At 46.8% G+C, this 19,989-nt stretch overlaps 1 protein-coding gene across 1 annotated transcript in view; it reads right to left on the bottom strand.

Annotated features, from left to right (window-relative positions):
* DPY19L1 (dpy-19 like C-mannosyltransferase 1) overlaps positions 1-19,051 on the bottom strand; it is a gene marked incomplete at its 5' end in the record, with an annotated part of 59,802 nt that extends 40,751 nt beyond the window's left edge. The window contains 4 exons of the mRNA XM_081102541.1: positions 273-410; positions 2,518-2,605; positions 3,192-3,216; positions 18,760-19,051. Coding sequence (XP_080958667.1) covers positions 273-410; positions 2,518-2,605; positions 3,192-3,216; positions 18,760-19,051 — 543 coding nt within the window. The remainder of the gene's footprint in view (positions 1-272; positions 411-2,517; positions 2,606-3,191; positions 3,217-18,759) is intronic.
* Between the last annotated feature and the right edge of the window lie 938 nt (positions 19,052-19,989).

A 19,989-nucleotide genomic window follows, 5' to 3' on the forward strand; every position in this document is an offset into this window, starting at 1 on the left:
CAGGAACGGTGCTGCCCTGTCACACTCCCCTCAAGCACACCACCCACACAATCTGCACATTTCCTCCGCCACCGTCAGAACAGTCCCCACTGATCTGTTAACGCCCTTCAACCTAATGATGCTCTTCACACTCCTTTCCAAGAAGAGATACATTCTCTTTTAAAATAGAATAAAATTTATTTTGAATCATATCTGTGATTTAGAATTAGCATTTAATACAAATAACACTCTTTTTTTAAGTAAGACAATCACAATTAAAAAAACTAACTTACCTCAGGGTAAAGATTGAACCTTTTTAATGTATTAATAACAAGGGGATATTCAGTCAGCTTATCATTCATAATCATCCACACTCCGTTCAAAAACGAGGGTGCTTCCACAATAGTCTTGAAGTAGGAATAATACAGTCCCTGAAATAAGCACATATTATAGTTATAATAAAAAGCAATTTTATTATAAAAATAAAAAAGCAATTAGCTTTAAAAAGCGTAAAGTACACTGTGTTTCAAAAACAAAGCAATCAAGTAAGCAATAGCTACAATCAACTTCACAGGTTTCTAACCACTGATAAATTCTTAGGTTGCAAAAACCTACAGGTTTTAGTATAATTTTATCTTAACTAAAACAAATGGGTTCAAAAGAGCTTCAAAAATAGTTTCTACATTAAAAAAAAATAATAATATAGCTCAGCATACCTCATTTAAGAAAACCCATATAATGTAAGTGTTGGAGGAGGCTATCTTATGAATAGGGTGAGTGGTTTGCTATGGAACTTGAAATTTACTACGAGCCACAAATTCTTACCTGGCCAAAAATGTTTCTCCTAACAGCTTATTTGAATTCTTGTTCTGTAAGTTTGATTTTGGAATCATGTAAATATCTTACTAATCATAAAATTACAAATTTAAATACCTACATGACAAAAAAATTTTAAAGAAAGAAATTAACTATCAAGTTGGGAGATGATTTCCAATAACTTTAAGATATAGCAATTTTACTGTGCATCCCTACTAGGTATCCTTAAGTCATATTGAAATGCAAGAAACTCCTAACTTGTTTTCAGCTATCATATTTTAATCACATTTTTAACAATACCTTTGGCACTATTATTCTTCAAAAGTAAGTAATTTCAAACCAAGATTCTCAGGCTAACAGAAAAGATACAAATTTAATATAAAATAAGTAAAAACCATGAAATACTAAATTTGAATTTAAAAATATGAAGATAAATTCACGATTTATTTTCTCTTAAAAAGACTGTTTCTAATTCTAATTTATTTAAAAGGCCAATCGAACATAAAATAGCAGCAATGAGCATATCTAGCACTAAAACTGTGGTCTCTAAATACCATTTGCCACTGAAAGGAATCAGGGCTCCTTGAAAAACTGGACAATTCCAGGTCAGGATATAAAATGTCTACAGGACCAGAAAGTAAGGAAGCTATAGGACACGGGTGAGGTCCTGTCAAGAGGATAGAGAGCCAACGGCAAGGCTCTCAGCACCTACAGACGGGTAAGTTTATACAACGTTCAACCCATCAGATCATAATGAGAAGATGCAAGAGAACCTACTAATTTTTCCGAAAAGTGGTATCTAGAAGGAATCAAGAAGGACCCCGCCTTACCTGTATGAGGTACACCCCAGAGAAACCAAATAAGTATTATGGGAAAGTCCTTTATAGAAGAGTTACAGTCAATAATGCAGAAAAGGTAATAGAATAGATAGTCATCATCTGGAAATCCTAATGAAATAACTGATCTAGGGTGAGGGCCACCTATGACAATACCTAAAGCCATTGATCAATCTCAACATCACAGAAAGTGAGACAACCAGTTATGCATGCCTCTTCACATGGTACAGCCAGTGCATAGCCCCACTTCTGAAGTATCCCAGCCCCTCCCCCCAAAAATCAAACCTTCAGCTATCGAGACTCTTATCTATCAATTTCCAGGACATTTGGGACAGTGGAACATATTAAATACATGAATTACTGAGGGTAATTCTATAGGACAAATGGCCAGGCTTCTTCAAAACATAATTAGCAAGGAAAACAAAAATGAAAGAGGAACTTATAGATTGAAAGGCTTAAGAGAGAAATAAGAGATACATCAACTAAATGCAATGTTTGGATCCTGATTCAAACATACCAACACACTAACTGTAAAAAAAAAAGTCAATCGAGATATTTACACAGGGATTGACACTCGATGTTATTAAAAATTGCTGTTCACTGTTTTCAAGCGTGATAAGGGACTGTCATCAACAAAAAAGTCCTTCCCAAAAGATACATATGAGTGTTTACAGATGAAATGATGTAAGGCTGACGTTTGCTTTGAGGAGAGGGGAGGGTGTGAGGTGTGGGGAATGGCTGTGTCCTGGGTGTTAACCTGGGGGATGAGGAGATGGAAGGTGTCCACTCTTTCTACTCTGGAACATCGTTGAAAATCTCCATAAGAAAAAGCTTAACATTTTTAGATTTCTAAAATACTACAATCAAACACCACATGAAAACTAACCATTTCAGTGCGAAAAGCCATCTCCCTTTCCAATGTTGAGAGGTGAGAAAAATGACGATCATTTTCAAAGAGGTGTGTTATGTGGCTCCTGCAAAAACAAGAGCAACAGAGCAACTATGCTGAAACTTACTAATAATTATCTAATAATCTGCAGATAATTTCATAACAACATGCAAATACAATGGGACCCATATTTGTTTTTCTGCTCAGTATGTCTTACGTCGGTACTAAAATTTCTCTCTATAAGAAAACACATTCAAGTTAGATTTTAAAGTTAAAATGAACCAGAAAATACTTTAAGCCAAGTACAATAAAATTTGTAGACTATAAATGTCATTGAATTACCATTTCAGAAATGTCTGATTAATGAAATTCATATTTCTCTCTATCCAGAAGATTAAAAAAATTAATCTTCGCAACATGAACACTATACTAATGTTAAGCGAAATAGAGTCTCAAATATAACCTCTTCAATAATGAATCTCTTTATTAAAAAATTCTATTATTCTGACCTGATTTATCAATTAAACTACTTTTTCAGACTCCTGTGTTGCATGTGATTATATATATTCACCCTGATCATACTGAAATGATCCCCTTATAGCGAAGGAAGATAGCGAAGGTAAGTTATAACGATCTGCAGAAAGAGGGCCACAGGAGAAAAACAATCTTACCAGTGCAGCACGGCGGCAACGGCAGCTGGAAGGGAAAAAATATTAGATTATTATGGTAACATAAAGAAATGTTTTCAACTTAACGGAAACCATTACAAAGATATGCACGGGTAGGGATGCGTAAGTGTTGGAATTGGAGGGGCTGGGAGAAGAATATTGTCTCTTCAAAAGAAGCCCCAGGACTCTGCTTAAAATACCAGTTGGTTGAATTGCAAAGGAATTAAGCAAATTAAGCATATGTCTCCAATTTTCACTCGCTCTTTCGACAAAATATATGAAGGCCTATTATTTGCCCAAAACTGTACAAGGAGGCCTCTGAGGGAAACATCCACAAACAGCACCGTGAGAGGCGCAGCCAATGGCGAGGGGTGGCCTGGGAGGAAGAAAGATGCTGACTTCAGGGAGGGGCTGGGGTGGACACAAATAGGGAGCTGCAACTTTCACATGTTGCTGTAATACCTGAGTTCTTATGACACATGTTACTATTTTTAAACAAACTTAAAATGAAATAAAGAAAGGAGAGATGGAGAGGGAAAGGGAGTAAAGAAAAGGAAAGAGCGAGAACACAGGCTAATAATAAAATCAGTATATGAGAATTGTTAACAAACAGACCGAAGTGGAGCTGAGCCCACAGCAGCGAACCATGACTTAATGCCAAACGTAGCTGCAGCTTCGGCTTGTGCAGGAACACAGCCTGTAACCAGTCAACCTGGAGTCACTCCTGCAGGAAGGCCCTTCCCCGTCCCCTCAGGAGGGCAACCCTAGCTGAAACAATGCACTCTTGGCTAATAACGCCACCACCCCACGTCCCATCCCACACCCCCCACATCCCACCCTCCCCCACACACACCCCCCCACACCCCCCACATCCCACCCCTGCCTTAAAAAACCTTTCCTTTCCACAGCCCAGCCGAGCTCCATTCTACTTGCTGGATGGGAGGCTGCCCAATTCATGAATCATTCAATAAAGGCGATTAGATCTTTAAAATTTACCCATCTGAATTGTTATTTAACAGAATCAATAGTTTGCTTTCTGTCCAAGTACAAAGAACCTATTAAGATGAATCTAGAAAGTACCATTCAGTTCTTTTATATCTCAAGGTTCACCTTACTGCAGGCTTCTGATTAAATAATTACTAAGGAACCGGACAATGAAAATAGCTCAGGTCTTTGCCTTATTCTTAAAGAAGTGTTTATATCTTTAAAATGATACACTTTGCCTAAGAGATAGGTGAAGGGTTACTCTCTAGATCAATGAACCTGAAAATATTGAACGAGGCTTATCACTTGACATTTGTTTGTATATGATACTTTAACCTTTGGAAATTTTGATTTTTTTTCTTGTGGACAAACACCATCCGCTTCCTTTTCATTCAAGACTTCACCCCACCACAATACAATGTGGGCTTTGCATTCTCAATGATCTAACCATAATGTTCTGAATAAATCAATCTTCTCCCACAGAATGTAAAGCCACCTTTATCGTACTGAAGACCTGCCATACTTTGATAATCCCTTTGAGAATATAATTGGGATTCCATTTATAAATTAATTTGGGAAGAACCCACACGTTTACAGTATAATTCCATATGTTCACATCCATACACATGATATATACCCTCCATTATTCATCTTGCTTTTCAAGTGCCCCTGACAAAAATCCTATCAGTGGAGTTAATACATCTTTAATACAGTCAATTCGTATTTCTTATTAAGTCTTCCTGTGAATTTAACATTTTTTTCTGCTAATATCCACAAAATCATGTTTTCATTATATATACTAGATATTGTTAATGTATTTATTTTTCAAGTGTATTTATTTTGTAATACATGTATTTGTGGATTTTTTACTAAACAATTTGTAGAGATTTTTTGGTTTGTCATCTTCAATTCTCCATTTTAAACAATATTATTTGAAAATAATAACATTGCTCCTATTTTGTATTTTGAGTGTTAGTTTCTTCTTCCCATTTGACAATAAACTTGTAGAACGCTAAGCGACTCTCTAAAAGAGTGCATCTGTGTTTTGCTGACGAACAGCACTGATTTCACGCTGTACCTTTAGGCTGGCCTTGACCTCCACAATTCCCGGGTGATGAACAGGATTTCTCAAGGCCATCACCCCTCTGCTTTCTCAGGAGAAGGGTGGACGGTACAGAGTGGCCTGTGGTACCTTCTGTAACACCTTCCATTCAATTCCTACAGCACCAGAGTCAACAATTCCTGGAGTTCTTGGCATCTGGATGGCACTCTTTCACAGTCTCCGGGTCCATTAATAATGTGCTCAACATTGTGAATGCCTTTGTTCATTTTCATGTAGTAGTAAGCATAATAAAGTAGCTAATATTTGAATTCTTATTACAGGCCAGAAACTTGTAGTGCTTTACTTGAACTACCTCAATAAATCCTCACAGCTATCCTATGTGGTAGGTACAAATGTTGCCCCAGTTTACAGATGAAAAATTGAGGCCCAGAAAACTTGAGTAACTTGCCCAAGGAAACAAAGCAAGTAAACCGAGAAAGGGAAGTTGCAGGCAGGGACTGTGACCTCATAGCCTTGCCCTGAGGGGACTAGGGTGTGGGAGAGACAAAGGCCAAGGCCTCTTTACTCTCAAGTATCTTATTCCCCCTATTTTTTTTTTAGTATTAAAGATAAAAGGGAAAAAGCTGCAGTTCATCTGTAGATATAGGCAGTATGTTTTATAGAAGCTATCTATGTATATAAAAGGCTAATATGCTAAGTGTCCAACAGTCCCACCAGTTGTTATGATGTACACTGACCACCAGGGGGGAGATGCTCGACACAGGAGCTGCCATGACGTGCACCGGTCATTTATAGAGAAACGGGCCTGGCACTCACAAAGCAACACTCAGCTTCCCCCAAGTGGGACACAGGCCCCACCACCACCCCAGAGAGACAGCCCACCAAATCGCAGAATCACAGCCAATGTTGCCGAGACCCCATGGCGCAAAATGAGGCTCACAGCTCAGCCCAGCCCCTAAATGGTGGCTGTGGGCACCAGGTTAATGATGTCATGAAGCAATGCCCAGCTTCCTCTCCCTAGCGACTAGCCTCCTTGGAGTTTCTTCAGCCCAGGACACCACTTACTTTATAGCCAGGTGGAAACATTTTACACTTTAACCAAATGTCTGTGAAGTGTTTTCCCATGCCTCATCTCATTTGATCCTCACAAAAATCCTGAAGTAGATAGATAGGAGACTTAGTGGAATCCTATTTTATTTTCATTAGCTGGAAAATGGAAAGCTTAGAAACTTGACCCAATTGAAAAGAAGAAATGGTGGACCTTGAAAATGACTTCAGGTTTTCTCACTGCACAGAATATAGTCAAACACTGCTGCAGTTAAATATTTTACCCTTTGTTCTCCCTGCCTGATCTACAATAATAATCTGCTTTGTGTTGATATTTACTGTTGTGTTGCTGACAATTACCTGAAAGAGAAGTTGGGGTGCTTCACTGGGCTGGAAAAAGTTTAGCTAAATCAGAAAGCAGGTCTAATTAAGCAAGTTTATTCTATATATATAAAAGGCTAAGTTGATTCGCACATGCGCAGTACATATAAAGCTCTCCTGGTGCCAAGCGCACACGTGCATTTCAATCTGTCATTGTCAATCGTGAATTTGGCTGACACTTCTATTATAAAGGGCAAATAGCGATATTAAAATATTTCTTCTAACTAATTTCCTTTCAATGTGCATGAATTTGTGCACTGGGCCACTAGTTTTTATATAAAAATGTAGAGCTATGCTTTCACTTATTAAAAATTGAAATAAATTATATGTATGTCATTTCAAAATGGAAGCACAAGTAGATACAGCCTTGTGAGCATGTAATTTAAGCATCAACACATAAAGTGATAAAAACTTCTGAAGGCCCCCTAAAGAACCTTTCTTACCTTCTTGTCTACAAAAGAGATTAAAATTGATTTTCTCTAAATTTATTCTAGTGATTATCAAAGCAGTTTATACGCTTTTTGGAAATGTCACAAAATTGATAATCCATTTTTTCCATTTGAATACATATGCTATATCTTGTCATTCCAAGGTACTGAGGTAAGTATAGCAAGTTGTCTTTGTTTTCTTTTTAAAATCAGAACATAAACCTATTCGGTAACAAGAAGGTGTTCAAGGAAAGGTTTGCTTCGTGGACTAATTCCACACTGCAATCCCAGGACTGAGAAACCTGAAAGGCTCTTCAGTTTTGCTGGAAGCACATAAATCACCAACACTCTGAAACGTAACTGGACCCCCTCTCCTCTTTCTGGGTAAAGAAATGTTGTGCCAGATTATATGTCACATTCTATCCATTTTCAGTCTTATGGGACTGGAGCAGCCTCTTCTCTTATCCAGGTCTTGTTTAAACGAAACAGAGTACCACTGACCTTTATTAGAGCGCTCAGCTGAGCACACAGCCGGACGCAAATGTTTGCTGAGCGAATGCGCACAACTTGCTATCACTAGGGGGGAAATGAAATCACCTAAATCACGCCCACATCATGACCCAAAGTTAATAAACTCTGACTGATGGACACACGTACACACATGTGCGAGTAATAGTTGCTTCTGTTTTTTTGTTTTGCTTTTCTTTCAAAAATAGTCACCACTGAGTTAGTGCAAATAAGCCCCCTGCTTCCTGTGCTTGGCAGCCCGGAGCTGGGGTACCAGGAATGGAGCTGGGGTACCAGGAGCAGGGACCAGGCCTGTGCTCCATCAGACGGGACTCCTGTAGTCCTAAAGCAGCTCTTGTTCCCCCTGATGCCCCTCCTTCCAGCCGCCGCCGCCCCCAAGGCGGTCCAGGCCTTTGTTCCTGCCTTCTGATGGCTCCACACAGACAAGTCCAGTGCCTGCCCCGCCCCACTGCCTGGCCACAACATTAGCAGCAGTAAGGAGGGTAGGAACCCAGAAAGAAATGGGGCGGGGTTCTTCCCTGCGTTCTGACCATCCTCAAGGGCTCTACCCACCAAGCTCCCTAGCTCTCACCTCTCCTGGATCCTCTCCAGGCACCCCACCCCAACCAGGTGACCAGGAAGTAGAGCCCTGCAATCTGCATTTTAAAAAATATATTTTACTGATTTGAAAGAGGAGAGGGAGATAGAAACGTCAATGATGAGAGAGAATTGCTGATCGGCTGCCTCCTGCATAGGCACAACCCACACTGGGGATCGAGCCTGCAGCCTGGGCATGTACCCTGACCAGGAATTGAACTGTGACCTCCTGTTACACAGGTCAATGCTCAACCACTGAGCCATGCTGGCCGGGCACGATCTGCATTTTTAAGATTCCTCAGCCAAGTCCTCTGCAGCTGAAGTCCTTTCCCTCCTCCTCCTCCTCAAGGAGTGAGAGCAACACTTGGAGCCACGGTGGGCTGCGTCTCCGGGGCCCTGTGCTCACCTGCAGCCAGCGACATGCCTTCCTGACCCACACATTCCCCACCTGGGACAGTCATTCTCCCCAACACGTGACTCGTAACTAGCATGTGCTTTAAGCGACACAGCACCTTCCCCGGCTCTCCTGATTCTCACAGCAACCTGGAGAGGAAGGACAACGGGCACGAGGGGGTTTCTCCGAGGCGCACAGCGGGCAGGGGCAAGCACGAGGGGACCCAGGACTTCTGACTCCAAGCCGGACAGAGCTGCCTCCTTTCCCATCTGTGGGCACAGGATGACCTCACCTAGTGACAGTGTTATATGGAGAAATGCATTCTAAGTCCAAAAGACTTGTGAATTTTAAAAATACAACTTATTCCTAAATTGAGGTTAATCCATGCTTAAAATACTCTACAGAATTTTAGCCTCCCTAACCCTCAAATGACAAAATGACAAAAAGAGGTTAAGGACGTCCCTTCAATCTATTAGACAAGGTTTTCAAGTCGGCCTTGACAATTCCACGCACAAACCCTTCCTGCTATGACTAACAACTTCTGATTGTTCCCAAGCATCCATGGGGGGGGGGGGGGGGGGGGTTGTCTGAGTGGAGGTGGATAAAGTGTGTGTGTGGGGGGGGGGGGGATGGGGGACATCTGTAATGTCAACAATAAATAAAATAAATGTTTATTTCCAGAAGCTGAGTCACCAGTAAAGAGCATCCCTGTCCCAGGTCAACTCATGGAGAACACAGTCAAGCTCTACATGTACAGACCTAGCAACTCATCCCTTGTTAGAAAAGCTCCAGGACTTCCATAGCTCACACCAGAGCCCACAATACTGGCCGATTTCCACTTAATCCCTACCCGCAGCCTTCACGCTGGGGCACTGGGCAACAACCCCCTAAAATACCAAGTGCTTTCAGGACGCTATGCCTTTGCTCCCGCCTGAAAACGCCTCCTCCCTCCTCCAACGCTAAATGGCATTTGGGGGAGCCTGCCCTCCGCCCCAGCTGTACCTTCCACAGCCCTGGTAGCTAGTCACCCCCAGCAGCTTCCTCTGCTGGAAGCAACGCCTTGAGGCTGAGCTCCTGGTGAATTCATCTTACTATCTCCATCTCCTGGCATGGTGCCTGGCACCTCACTGGCTTAGAATGTTAAGTGACTGTCACCATGTAAGAGAAATTATAGCATGTGCTCAATTCCATAAGAACCTGAACACCTAAAGACAGTATCTAAGCTTTCTAAACTGCCCAGAGCATGCCCATTACAGAAAGAACAGTGTATTATAAAACCATAGACTGTACTGAAATAAATATTTCTAGTCTACCAGTATAGTGTCTAGAACGAAACAAAGCCCAGTTTCTGTGCAGTAAACTATCAAGTGGAGACATTCTTTAGGGCCCGGGCAGGGAACGAGGGAGCAGTCACGCACACCACACGCTCAGCTCCCCCCTTCTCTCCAGCACCGAGATTTGTGTGGGTTTTAAAGTCAGCAAATATCTAAATGACTACTAGTTGCACGGCACATTTTTCCAGGAACCGAGAAGACCATTAAAGAAATACCAGCCAATACCTGTGCCCTGAGAGATCCAATCTCCGAGATAAGGTTTGGGCACATAAATAACGAGAGAACACAATAGGCACTCAGGGAAATGGCGCAGCCCAGGAGCTGTGCGGAATCTGAGCAGGCAAGTCAGTAATGACCTTGTCAGGGCAGGTTTACAAAGTGGGACTGGGGGTAGCTCTCATGATATGATTACAACGTAGGTGGGATTTATGGCAAGTAGGCAGAAAAGAAGACAGCTATAAAAAAGCTGTCCAACATGACAAAAGAATTCCCATCACTAATAGTGATGGGACAGAATATAAATGGCAATGACAATAATGAGAGGATATTTATTGAGCCCCCCTCACTATATGCAGGGGTGGGCAAACGTAGGTTTACAGTTGGGCATACGCGAAAGTTTATTCTTATGGTATTGTGTATTATTGTATTATTTATTTGTTTACGACTGTGAGCCTACCTTTGCCCATTCTACACACAATGTGTCCAGCTCTCAGACAGCCATGAGCACCAGGAGGGGGTTCGGCAGAGCTCCCCAACCGGAGGGGCCCGGAGCACCCCGGCTGGGAGTGCCCGAGTCCAGTCACCAAAGGAGGCACTGATGTGCAGGAGCAAAGTCCTTAGAAGGAACTGACACATCAGGACGAAGGTTTAAATGGGAGCACAGGAAGCGTGTGTCACCAGACCTAAAAGAATATAGCTAGGCATGTAAACAAAGACAGACATAAAGTAAGTTTTCACATTTTTTAAATATTTATTGCCGGGAGCCGGTCCATCCTTGCTGTTTCAAGGGACCTGGCATATATGGCATACTGTTCTTAATATGTTTGCTCACCTTCTTGGCACTTTGTGTTTTAACCAAGGTCACCTCTCTGAGAAAGGTTGTTTCCCCAGGTAGGGATTTTTCCCCTGAAGTTAGGGAGGGAATAAAACCCCTTAACTAAGTGCCAGGCGGGTAATTAATCACTTTAACTACGAACAATCATGCTTAAGCTACATAATCTTTACTCCCTGGAATGGAGATAAGAAACGCCCTAACCTTTGGAATAGAGATTGATAGGATTGGAATCAACTGGTATAAATACAGATGTAACAAGACAACAGACACACAGAACCTAGACACAGAACCCACACAGAAACTAGAGACAGAACCTAGAGACAGAACATGGCAAAAGATCCTGGACAGAAACTGGCAACAGAACCTAGAGACAGAACCTAGCAAGAGAACCTGGCTGAAGATCCTAGAGACAGAACCTGGCTATAGAACTTGGTTGGAGAACCTAGCCAGAACCTGGCTGAAGAACCTGGCTACAGAATCTGGTGTCCGAACCTGGCTGGGGAACCTGGCTGGAGAACCTAGCAAGAGAACATGGACACAGAACCTGGCAATAGAACCAGGCAAGAGAACCCAACCATGCTGATCAACTGAACGCTGCCTCCGAGTCTTTCCTTCTTCGCCGACTCCGTCCACACCTTTGGGGACCCCTGGACCTGCTGGGGTTGGACCCCAGCAATTTATGTGAGCAGCAGCCAGCAAAGCAGTGCTCTTCCTAAAAGTTGTCAGGTTTGGAACATGTGAGGTCATCTTCCCATTCATGTATTGATGACGGTCCTCAGACTGCCGATCTGACACCTACAACCTGACACATGTGCTGAGCCCTGGACTTCAACCCCAGCCTCACCGGCAAGCTCACTAACGATGCGGCCGCTCCTGGCCGACATCAGTTCCTCCCCTGGGAGACTGCAGGAGGTAACCTTTATGAAATCTCCATGGAGATCAAAGATGAGAAAAGAATGAGAAAGAAGGTCTTAAAAAATGTTAGACACAGCGGAAAACAGGAGCACTATGCCAGTTGCGTAAGTACTGCGCGATCAGTATTAAAATGCAGGGACACATGCGAGGTTTCCGATTCCGCACTGGAAGGCGGCCTTACGAGAAGCTGTGTGAGTGCCAGGAAGTCAACAGGAGAAAACAGCGCAGGGCAGTGACATGAAGGCAAACCTGAGTTGCTATAAGAATATGAATAAAGCCTCACTCTTCTCAATTATAACAATCTTCTCAAATTAGAAACATTGTCATGATGGCAAGTTTTCAAAAGTAATGAGTCAAGTGACTTATACCTGTGCTTCAGATACAGTGGGTGCGACTGATGATGAAGCCGCCTGCATCCTTGCTCAGTGCAGTGAGTCCCCCTGGAACCCCTGTGCTCGATTCTGGTGACTACGTACTTTAACATTTGCTGCTACAAATTAAAATGACAAAATGCCATCTGAACACGGATGATGTGTAGTGACAGTGCTGAAAAACACACCTGACCATCAGTAACTTTGGCAAGAAATTGAACAAGAGAACACATGACAGACAAACATGAAGACATGTGAACTATTAATTTATATGCATTAAAAAAACACACACAGTGAAAATGCTGAGAAAATAAAGTATATTAAAGCAACAACAACAAAAAAAACAACACAAAGAACAGTTGCAATAGTTGTAAATCTATGTGCTGTGAAAATTATTTCTTCCACTTTTTACATTTATTCCTATTCAATGATTCTCGAGTTACGAAAGGTCATCCATGCAGAATTGATCTTTCCTATGAAACGAGACCGCCTTTTCTGGAATTAAACATCCGCATAATAGTCTTGACCTAGAAATAGATGGAATTTTCACTAACTTTGATGACTGGTAATCATTAGAATGGTAACGAAAGAAAACCAGCAACACACAGGCTGTGGTCCCTATGATAACGCATCTCATTTACATAAACTTCTTTTTTTTTTAATCCTCACTCAAGGATATTTTTCTATTGCTTTTTAGAGAGAGTGGAAGAGAGAGGTTAACACAGAGAGAAATATCGAGGGAGCCTGCAACCGAGGTATGTGCCCTTGACCGCCTTGACCGGAATCAAACCCGCGATCCTTCAGCCCGCAGGCTGATGCTCTATCCACTGGGCCAAACTGGCTAGAGCACATTTACATAACCTTTAAGAGAAATTAATACAGCCAAACAGCTCAGTGTGTAGAACTTACAAAAACAGCTACTGTTTAAATTTTAGCAACATCCAAATATGCGTATGTATACAATAAAATTGTATCTGCTTTTACTATTGACGCCATAGTACGACCACAAATCATTCACAAATCGGTAATATATCATCATATTTACACTAAACTCATCACATATGTTATTTATTTGAGTACTCATGAATGTCAGGTTCAGAATCCTTCTAATTGTATCTCTTAATGTTTAAGGGAGTATGAACATTCTTTAGAGTTAACCAGAAGTCTAGAAAGAAAAAAACAATGGCTTTAAACATTGAAAAAAACTCTTTAAATCCTGAATTCCCACCCTTCCACTGGGAAATATATGGGTCCGACATCTCCTTATTAATACACACTCAGCACCGCGCTCAGCACCGCGCTCAGCACCGCGCTCAGCACCGCGCTCAGCACCGCGCTCAGCACCGCCTCCGCCTTCGCAGGCAAGCCCCCCAGGACAGCGGGGGCTCCTGAGCCTCAGTCCCTCAGCTCTTCTGGGCCCCATGCCGCCCGATATGCTCTTCCCACGTCTTACTCCGCTTCTCTATGTGCAGTCCTCTTTCCCTGAAGAAGGGAGAAACAAGAAAAGTAACGCTATCGAGCACCAAGTGTTGGGCTACCTCTGTTCCCTCACTACACTCGCCTGCAAAGGGTGAAACACAGCCTCGTGGTTAGAGCATGAAGCCGGGAGGCACATCGCCTGGGTTCAAATCACTGCCCTCCCACATCCTAGGGGTGATCTTGGGCGCCTTAACACCTGTGGGCCTCAATCCCCCACCTGGTAGATCAGTCACAGTGTCGGGGTGAGGGTTGAGGGAGCAGTGAAGTGGGTTCTCTCAGACCCTCAGAACCATGCCTGGCACACAGTAGCCCGTGTCAGCAAAGGTGCTGTGATAGCTCCACGGGCTGAATACCACCCACTGCCAGTGACCCCTATGGCTGTCTCCCCTCAGACCTCTTCTCTGACGTCCCATCCCTGCTTGACATTTCCACTCGGATCGCACAAACACCTCCTGGGTAACACGCCCAAGAGAAGACAGAATGCTGGATCCTTTCTTTCCAACCGGCCCTCACCAGACCCCACCCCCCGCCACCCCCTCCCCACCCCCCGCGGCTTCCAGCCCGCTAGGAATAAAAACCCAGGTTCCTGAAGGAGATCTGGTTTGTGCCCATCTCATGTTGGTGCCCACCACCCTCTCCTCTCCCACATGCTAAGCTGCCCACAGTGGCGCATGCTGCCCGCTGCACCCCACGCTCTCTTCCTCTGCCCGCCTTGCACCTTCTCCTCCACTGGTGACAGGATAGAGGCGAGGAGGACACACAGAAGGCGATGAAACAGCAGTTTCACCACTGGCTATCTTTCCCACACTCAGGTTACTTTTTTAAAATATGTATGTTTATTGATTTCAGAGAGGAGGGATGAGGGAGAGAGAGAGAAACATCAATGATGACAGAGAATCAGTGACCGGCTGCCTCCTGCACACCCTTCCCTGGGGATCGAGCCCGCAACCCGGGCCTGTGCCCTGACAGGGAATCGATGCTCAACCACTGAGCCACGCTGGCCAGGTAGGTTACGTTTTTGATGATGTTTGTTTAGTAAATGGCATCTTACATGTTGGTCTTTCACCGCAGACAAGCTTTGTTTCACATTTAATGTGCACACTCTTCACTTCCCTGTTTCCTGGAGCACAGAGCCCTCTCGGTGAGCCTGTCTTCCCGCTGTGATAAGGGGCGTGGGGACAAGAACTTCATCACTCTTCTTCGAACCGTAATTCAGATCAGCCACATCAGAAGATAAATGGCAACTCAGAGCCCGTGGCAGGAAAACAACTGAGATTGGGAGAAACTTCCAGAACCTGGACTGTGTCCGCATTGAGAAGCGGGAGGAGGTTCACTCAGTTCCAGTGGATTCCTGCTAGGAAGTCAGCTCAGGAGGCCAGGCAGCCTGCTTCTGAGAGAAATGGGACATCAGACTTTAAAGCCACCCCAGCCCCAGGTTCTGACTGCACGGGCCAAGCCCCCGGACTTTAAAGTTCCCGGGGACAGCTCAGGCTGAGGACCGCGAGTCCCGTCCAGAGCTCCGTCTTCACGTGGACAAACTGAGACTCAGAGAAGCGGGACCCAGGCACCTCCCTAGTCTGAAACAGGCAGAGGCAGAAGGCAGCTCTTCGAAGGCAGTGTCTGCAAGCTACGGGCCAGCACAGCAACACAGGAAACAGCCTAATGGCCTATCAGCAGCATTTTCAAAAGGGCAGGTAGGAAATCAGAGTGCACTCCACACGTGGGGTACGTGTTCTTACATGACACTGAATATATATCACGTGTGCATCGTCTCCATGTGCCTCTCCAAAGGCGAGTTCTCCTCTCCTCTGCCTCGTTCCCAGCCCCCGGAGGCTGATTACACACCCCTCACTGGGCCCGTCAGGGTTTCCAGGGGGTCAGCAGTGAGAGGCACCAGCAGAGCGCAGGGCTGCAGAGCAGAGCATCCGGAGCCACTCTTCCCGGGGGTCCTGCTCCCGGCACAGCCCTCCTGGGGTGCAGCTGCTGACAGCGCCCCTCCCCTTCAGGCCCAGAGGGGCAGCACCTTCCTACTGTGCACAGTGCCTGGGGCTTCAGGACCCTTTGTGGACTCCTCACGCCTGCTCAGACTCCTGAAAACAGTCCTGTATTAGATGTTCCTGCCAGGACATACAGAAGGAGACAGAGAAGCATACAGCATTGGGTTGCAGTTTCAGGATGTGAGCGGATTTTAATGTAAACCCTATTGCTTACTGTGGGTTGTGGTCAGAGAAGTCTGAGAAACATTGCCATGGTTTTCCTGACTGCAGCACGGCCTCCCTGGCTGATACAGGAAGCTACTGGGTTGAGATGCCTAAAGAACATTTCAAGAACCTTCTTTTCAACTGTTAGTGTTAAATAAATCCTAAGTCCTGGTCCCAAATGCGGAAGACGTGTTTATTACAACGAATTTTTAAACAATGTTTAACACTGCCCTACTGTGGAAAGGGTCCCCGTGGTAGCTAGCATTAGCACTTACGAAGGAGATGAGAAACTGACTTAGGGACCCCCAAGTCACTTTCTTAAAAATTTGTAGTTTTATCAAGGAAACTCAAGTTTTAAAATTTCTTCCTAAACACAAATGAAGCCATTTTTGTCACAGCAAAGTCCCACGCTAAAGACTGTACGGGTCAGCCCAACTCTCACTCATTCTGCAGGGGACAGAAGAGAGGAAATGAGGCGGTTTTCAAAATGTCTATACGCTGCTCGTCTGTGCAAGATCGAGAGTAAAGGGCCAGAGAAAGAAACGAACATCCAGGTCCTATCATTCTCCAGAACCATCTCTCAAGGTGTCCTGTGGCCTTTGCAGATGGCTAGCAAGGACAGAAGTCGCTAGACCAGTGATTGCGAACCTATGACACGCGTGTCAGAGGTGACACGCGAGCTCATTTTTTGGTTGACTTTTCTTTGTTAAATGGCATTTAAATATATAAAATAAATATCAAAAATATAAATCTTTGTTTTACTATGGTTGCAAATATCAAAAAATTTCTATATGTGACACGGCACCAGAGTGCAGTTAGGGTTTTTCAAAATGCTGACACGCCGAGCTCAAAAGGTTCGCCATCACTGCTCTAGACCTTAGTCTAGTCACCTGAGTCCATACATCTGGAGGTCAGTGGCCAACAGAAACCCAGGAACATGAGACAGTTCCTCCACTGGGTCTCCTTCCAATCGCCAAAGGGGTGAGTCAGATAGAACGGCCCACTGCTATATTCACACAACACTGTGTTTAGGTATGGGCATCGCTAAATCCAAACACAGCTACCCAATATAACAAGATTCCAAGAAAATGCAATGACAGGAAAACAGGCACCAGAGAAAATGGCAATGGGTATTCTTTCTGACTTGTTATTGCACCTCCTTGAAGAAGCACCGCCATCCCTACCTCAGTATAAAGTTGTGAATGTTTACACTGGCCATTCACGAAAAGTGCAACTTCATTCTGCCACCAGAAGGCAGGCAGCACCCGCCTGCCTTCATAACAGCGACGAAAACTTCTGAAATGCTTTAGACACAAAGTGCCTTTCCATAGACAGGGTGTCCCCCAAAATGTATACACGCACGTGGAATCATTTTAAAGGCGGCGTTTATTAAAATATATTTCATTTTCAAAATTGAGCTAGCAGCTGCAAAAGTGTGTATACTGTACGCTTTGGGGGACACCCTTCAGTTCTGCTCCTCAGGACATTCCCGTGAAGTAGGGAGGGGATGGACAAGAGAGAAGGAAAGGTTCACAAAGGAGATGACTTGAAACTCAAACCAAACTTCACCACTGGGCATGGAACCTGGAGTCCTCTCATCCGCTGTACCATGCTGCCTCCCCCAGGTGAACTCACCTGGCTGCACACCGCAAGCTTTCTCCAGCCCGCTACTGAAAAGACGGGAATGAACAACAGGGAGAGTCTGGGTTTCCTAGGCTTGACTCCACAACAGGAAACAAAGTACCCCAATAACTAACAATCTTTCTGAGCCCATCACTAACACGCACACACACGCACAGTGATGAGTCTGGGTTTTTATGATTTGAGTGGCTTCTAGTGGCTGCTGTGCTCTCGGGGGAAGGTGGTTTGCTGGGTTCCATTTCCCGGCCTATACTGAGCTCCAAATCCTTTTGCTTCCCTAAGGGAATTGGAAAGGTTAATAAGAGAGAAATCTCCAGTAGTTAAACAATTCAGTAGCCACGTTAGTGGCATTCGTAGGGGCAGCGGCGTTAGAGAACGTTACCGGCTGACTTAGAAAAATGCGGCCTGTTACCTAAACTGCCCTAACTTGCCCTCTCGGAATGCACATCACGAAACAAAGGCCAGCTGGCGTCGGCCCACACCAGGGAAGGTTTCCACTTCGTGTTGTTCGGCACCTTGCACATCATCCTTTTTGGTGCCTGGCCGCGGGAGGGGAGGGGAGGGGAGGGGAGGAGAGGCGAGGCCTCCACACCAACCTTCCCAGGTCCCAGGTCGCAGGAAGGAAATGAGGCTCGGGCACCCAAAACGCCCTGGAAAGTGACTTGCGGAGGGAATCGCCAATAAAGTGCCCCCCGCGGTGTTGGCGGCCAAGGAGGAAAAGGCAGGCTCACATGTAATAAGTTTAGCAACTTTCTAGGACAGGGAACGTGCTCTAGCTTTGGGCTCGATGGCTCGCTTCTGACCCAAAGCCGAGCACCCGCCGGGCAGTGGCCCAGATAAGGACGCGGCTGCGGCGCGCGCCAATCAGCAGCGCCCGGTCTCCGGAGCGCAGACCGGCCAGTGCGCGGCGGGGACCCGCAGCTGTTGATCTCGGGGCCATGTTTTTAAAAGCAGAGACCGCGAGCGGGTGGGGAGGGAGCCCGGCGGCCGGAGCCGGGGGGAGGGCGGCGGCGGAGGAGACGCGGCTGTCCCGGGAAAAGTCGGAGCGGAGCGGGCTGCCAACTGGCGGGCCCGGGGGCGGGGCGGGGCGGCGGGGAGCGGGAGAGGAGCGGCGGAGGACGGGACCCCGCGGCTCGAAGTTCCGCGTCCGGCGGCGCCGCGTGGGGGCTGCTCACCTAGCAGGAGCGTGGTCCAGGTCCGGCCGCGCCCCGCGCGCCGCAGGCCCAGCGCCCCGCGCAGCCCGGCCGCCAGGCGCCCCCCGAGGCCACCCCCGGAGGGCGGCGCGGCGGGCTCGGCACGGGGCCCCTTCCTGCCCGCGGCGCCCTTGCGCCCGGGGGACAGGGACGCGCGCTCGGGCCCGGGCTCCCCGGCGTCCGGCGTCCCCCTCCGCGGCGACTGCGAGGCGCGGGGCGGCTGGGGCGACTTGGGGGCCGCCTCCCGGTGCTTGTTCCGCGCCTGCAGGACCATCTTGGCATAGTCGCGCCCTCTGGCTGCGCGCGCCCGGACGGCGGCCGGGGCGCCGCTCACTCCCGGCGGAGGGCGGGCCGGGAGGCGGGGAGAGCTGCGAGGCCGGGCGGCGGCTGCCTGCCTAGCGCTGCGGCCGGGAGGAGGCGCCGGGCTCGCGTGCCCGCCGCCGTTGCCTCTGCTCCGGTTGTCACGGCGACCGCGGAACGCCGGGGGCGGGGGCGGGGACACCCAGCGAGAGGCCCCGCCCCCTCTGCCCCGCCCCGCTGGGCGCGCGCTCCCGACCGGCCAGCGCGCACGCGCAGACTTCGGCGCGGGCGGGAGCCAACCCCGTGGCCGCCCGGCGACCCCGGTCCAGCTCGGGACCCGCGCGGAAGTCGCCGGGGCGAGGGCACGCACCGCCTTCCGGGCGCGGCCGCCGTCCCTCTGGGAGTGGCGGGAAGGCAGGGCCCTCCCCGGGCACGGGCCGCGGGTCCAAGTCTTGGCCCGATCTAGGCTGCGCGTGGAGCCCTGCGGAGCCCGCGTGGCCCAGGAGGCGCGGCGTGGGCCGGCTGGACCCGAGAGGCGGCTCTCGGAATGGCCACGCGGGGGCGCTGTGCGGGGACTCTGCAGCCCCCGTGGCCCGGCCGCTGAGAAGCGAGTGGATAAAAGTCGAGCCCCCTCCCACGTTCACGCCACTGCGTGGGGCCTCGCAACTTAGCAGGACACGGAGTGCAGCCCGCTGGTGCGCTCATGCGATGGACGGTGCAACCCGACTTACAAAGACAGCGGGATTCTTAGTGTCACGTGCTGTCACCTTGCGGCTTAAAAGAAAGCAGGAACTTTATTTGCTAATAAAAAACTTTAATCGAAAACGTATTTTTTTCCCATAGCCTCGGAACGCACGAGTAAAGGAAATCTTAAGGGCTGGGAGAATCCGGGCGGGTGAGAGTTGTCCCTCC

The sequence above is a fragment of the Myotis nattereri genome, assembly GCF_964212035.1.
Source record: "Myotis nattereri genome assembly, chromosome: 11".
NCBI lineage: Eukaryota > Metazoa > Chordata > Mammalia > Chiroptera > Vespertilionidae > Myotis > Myotis nattereri.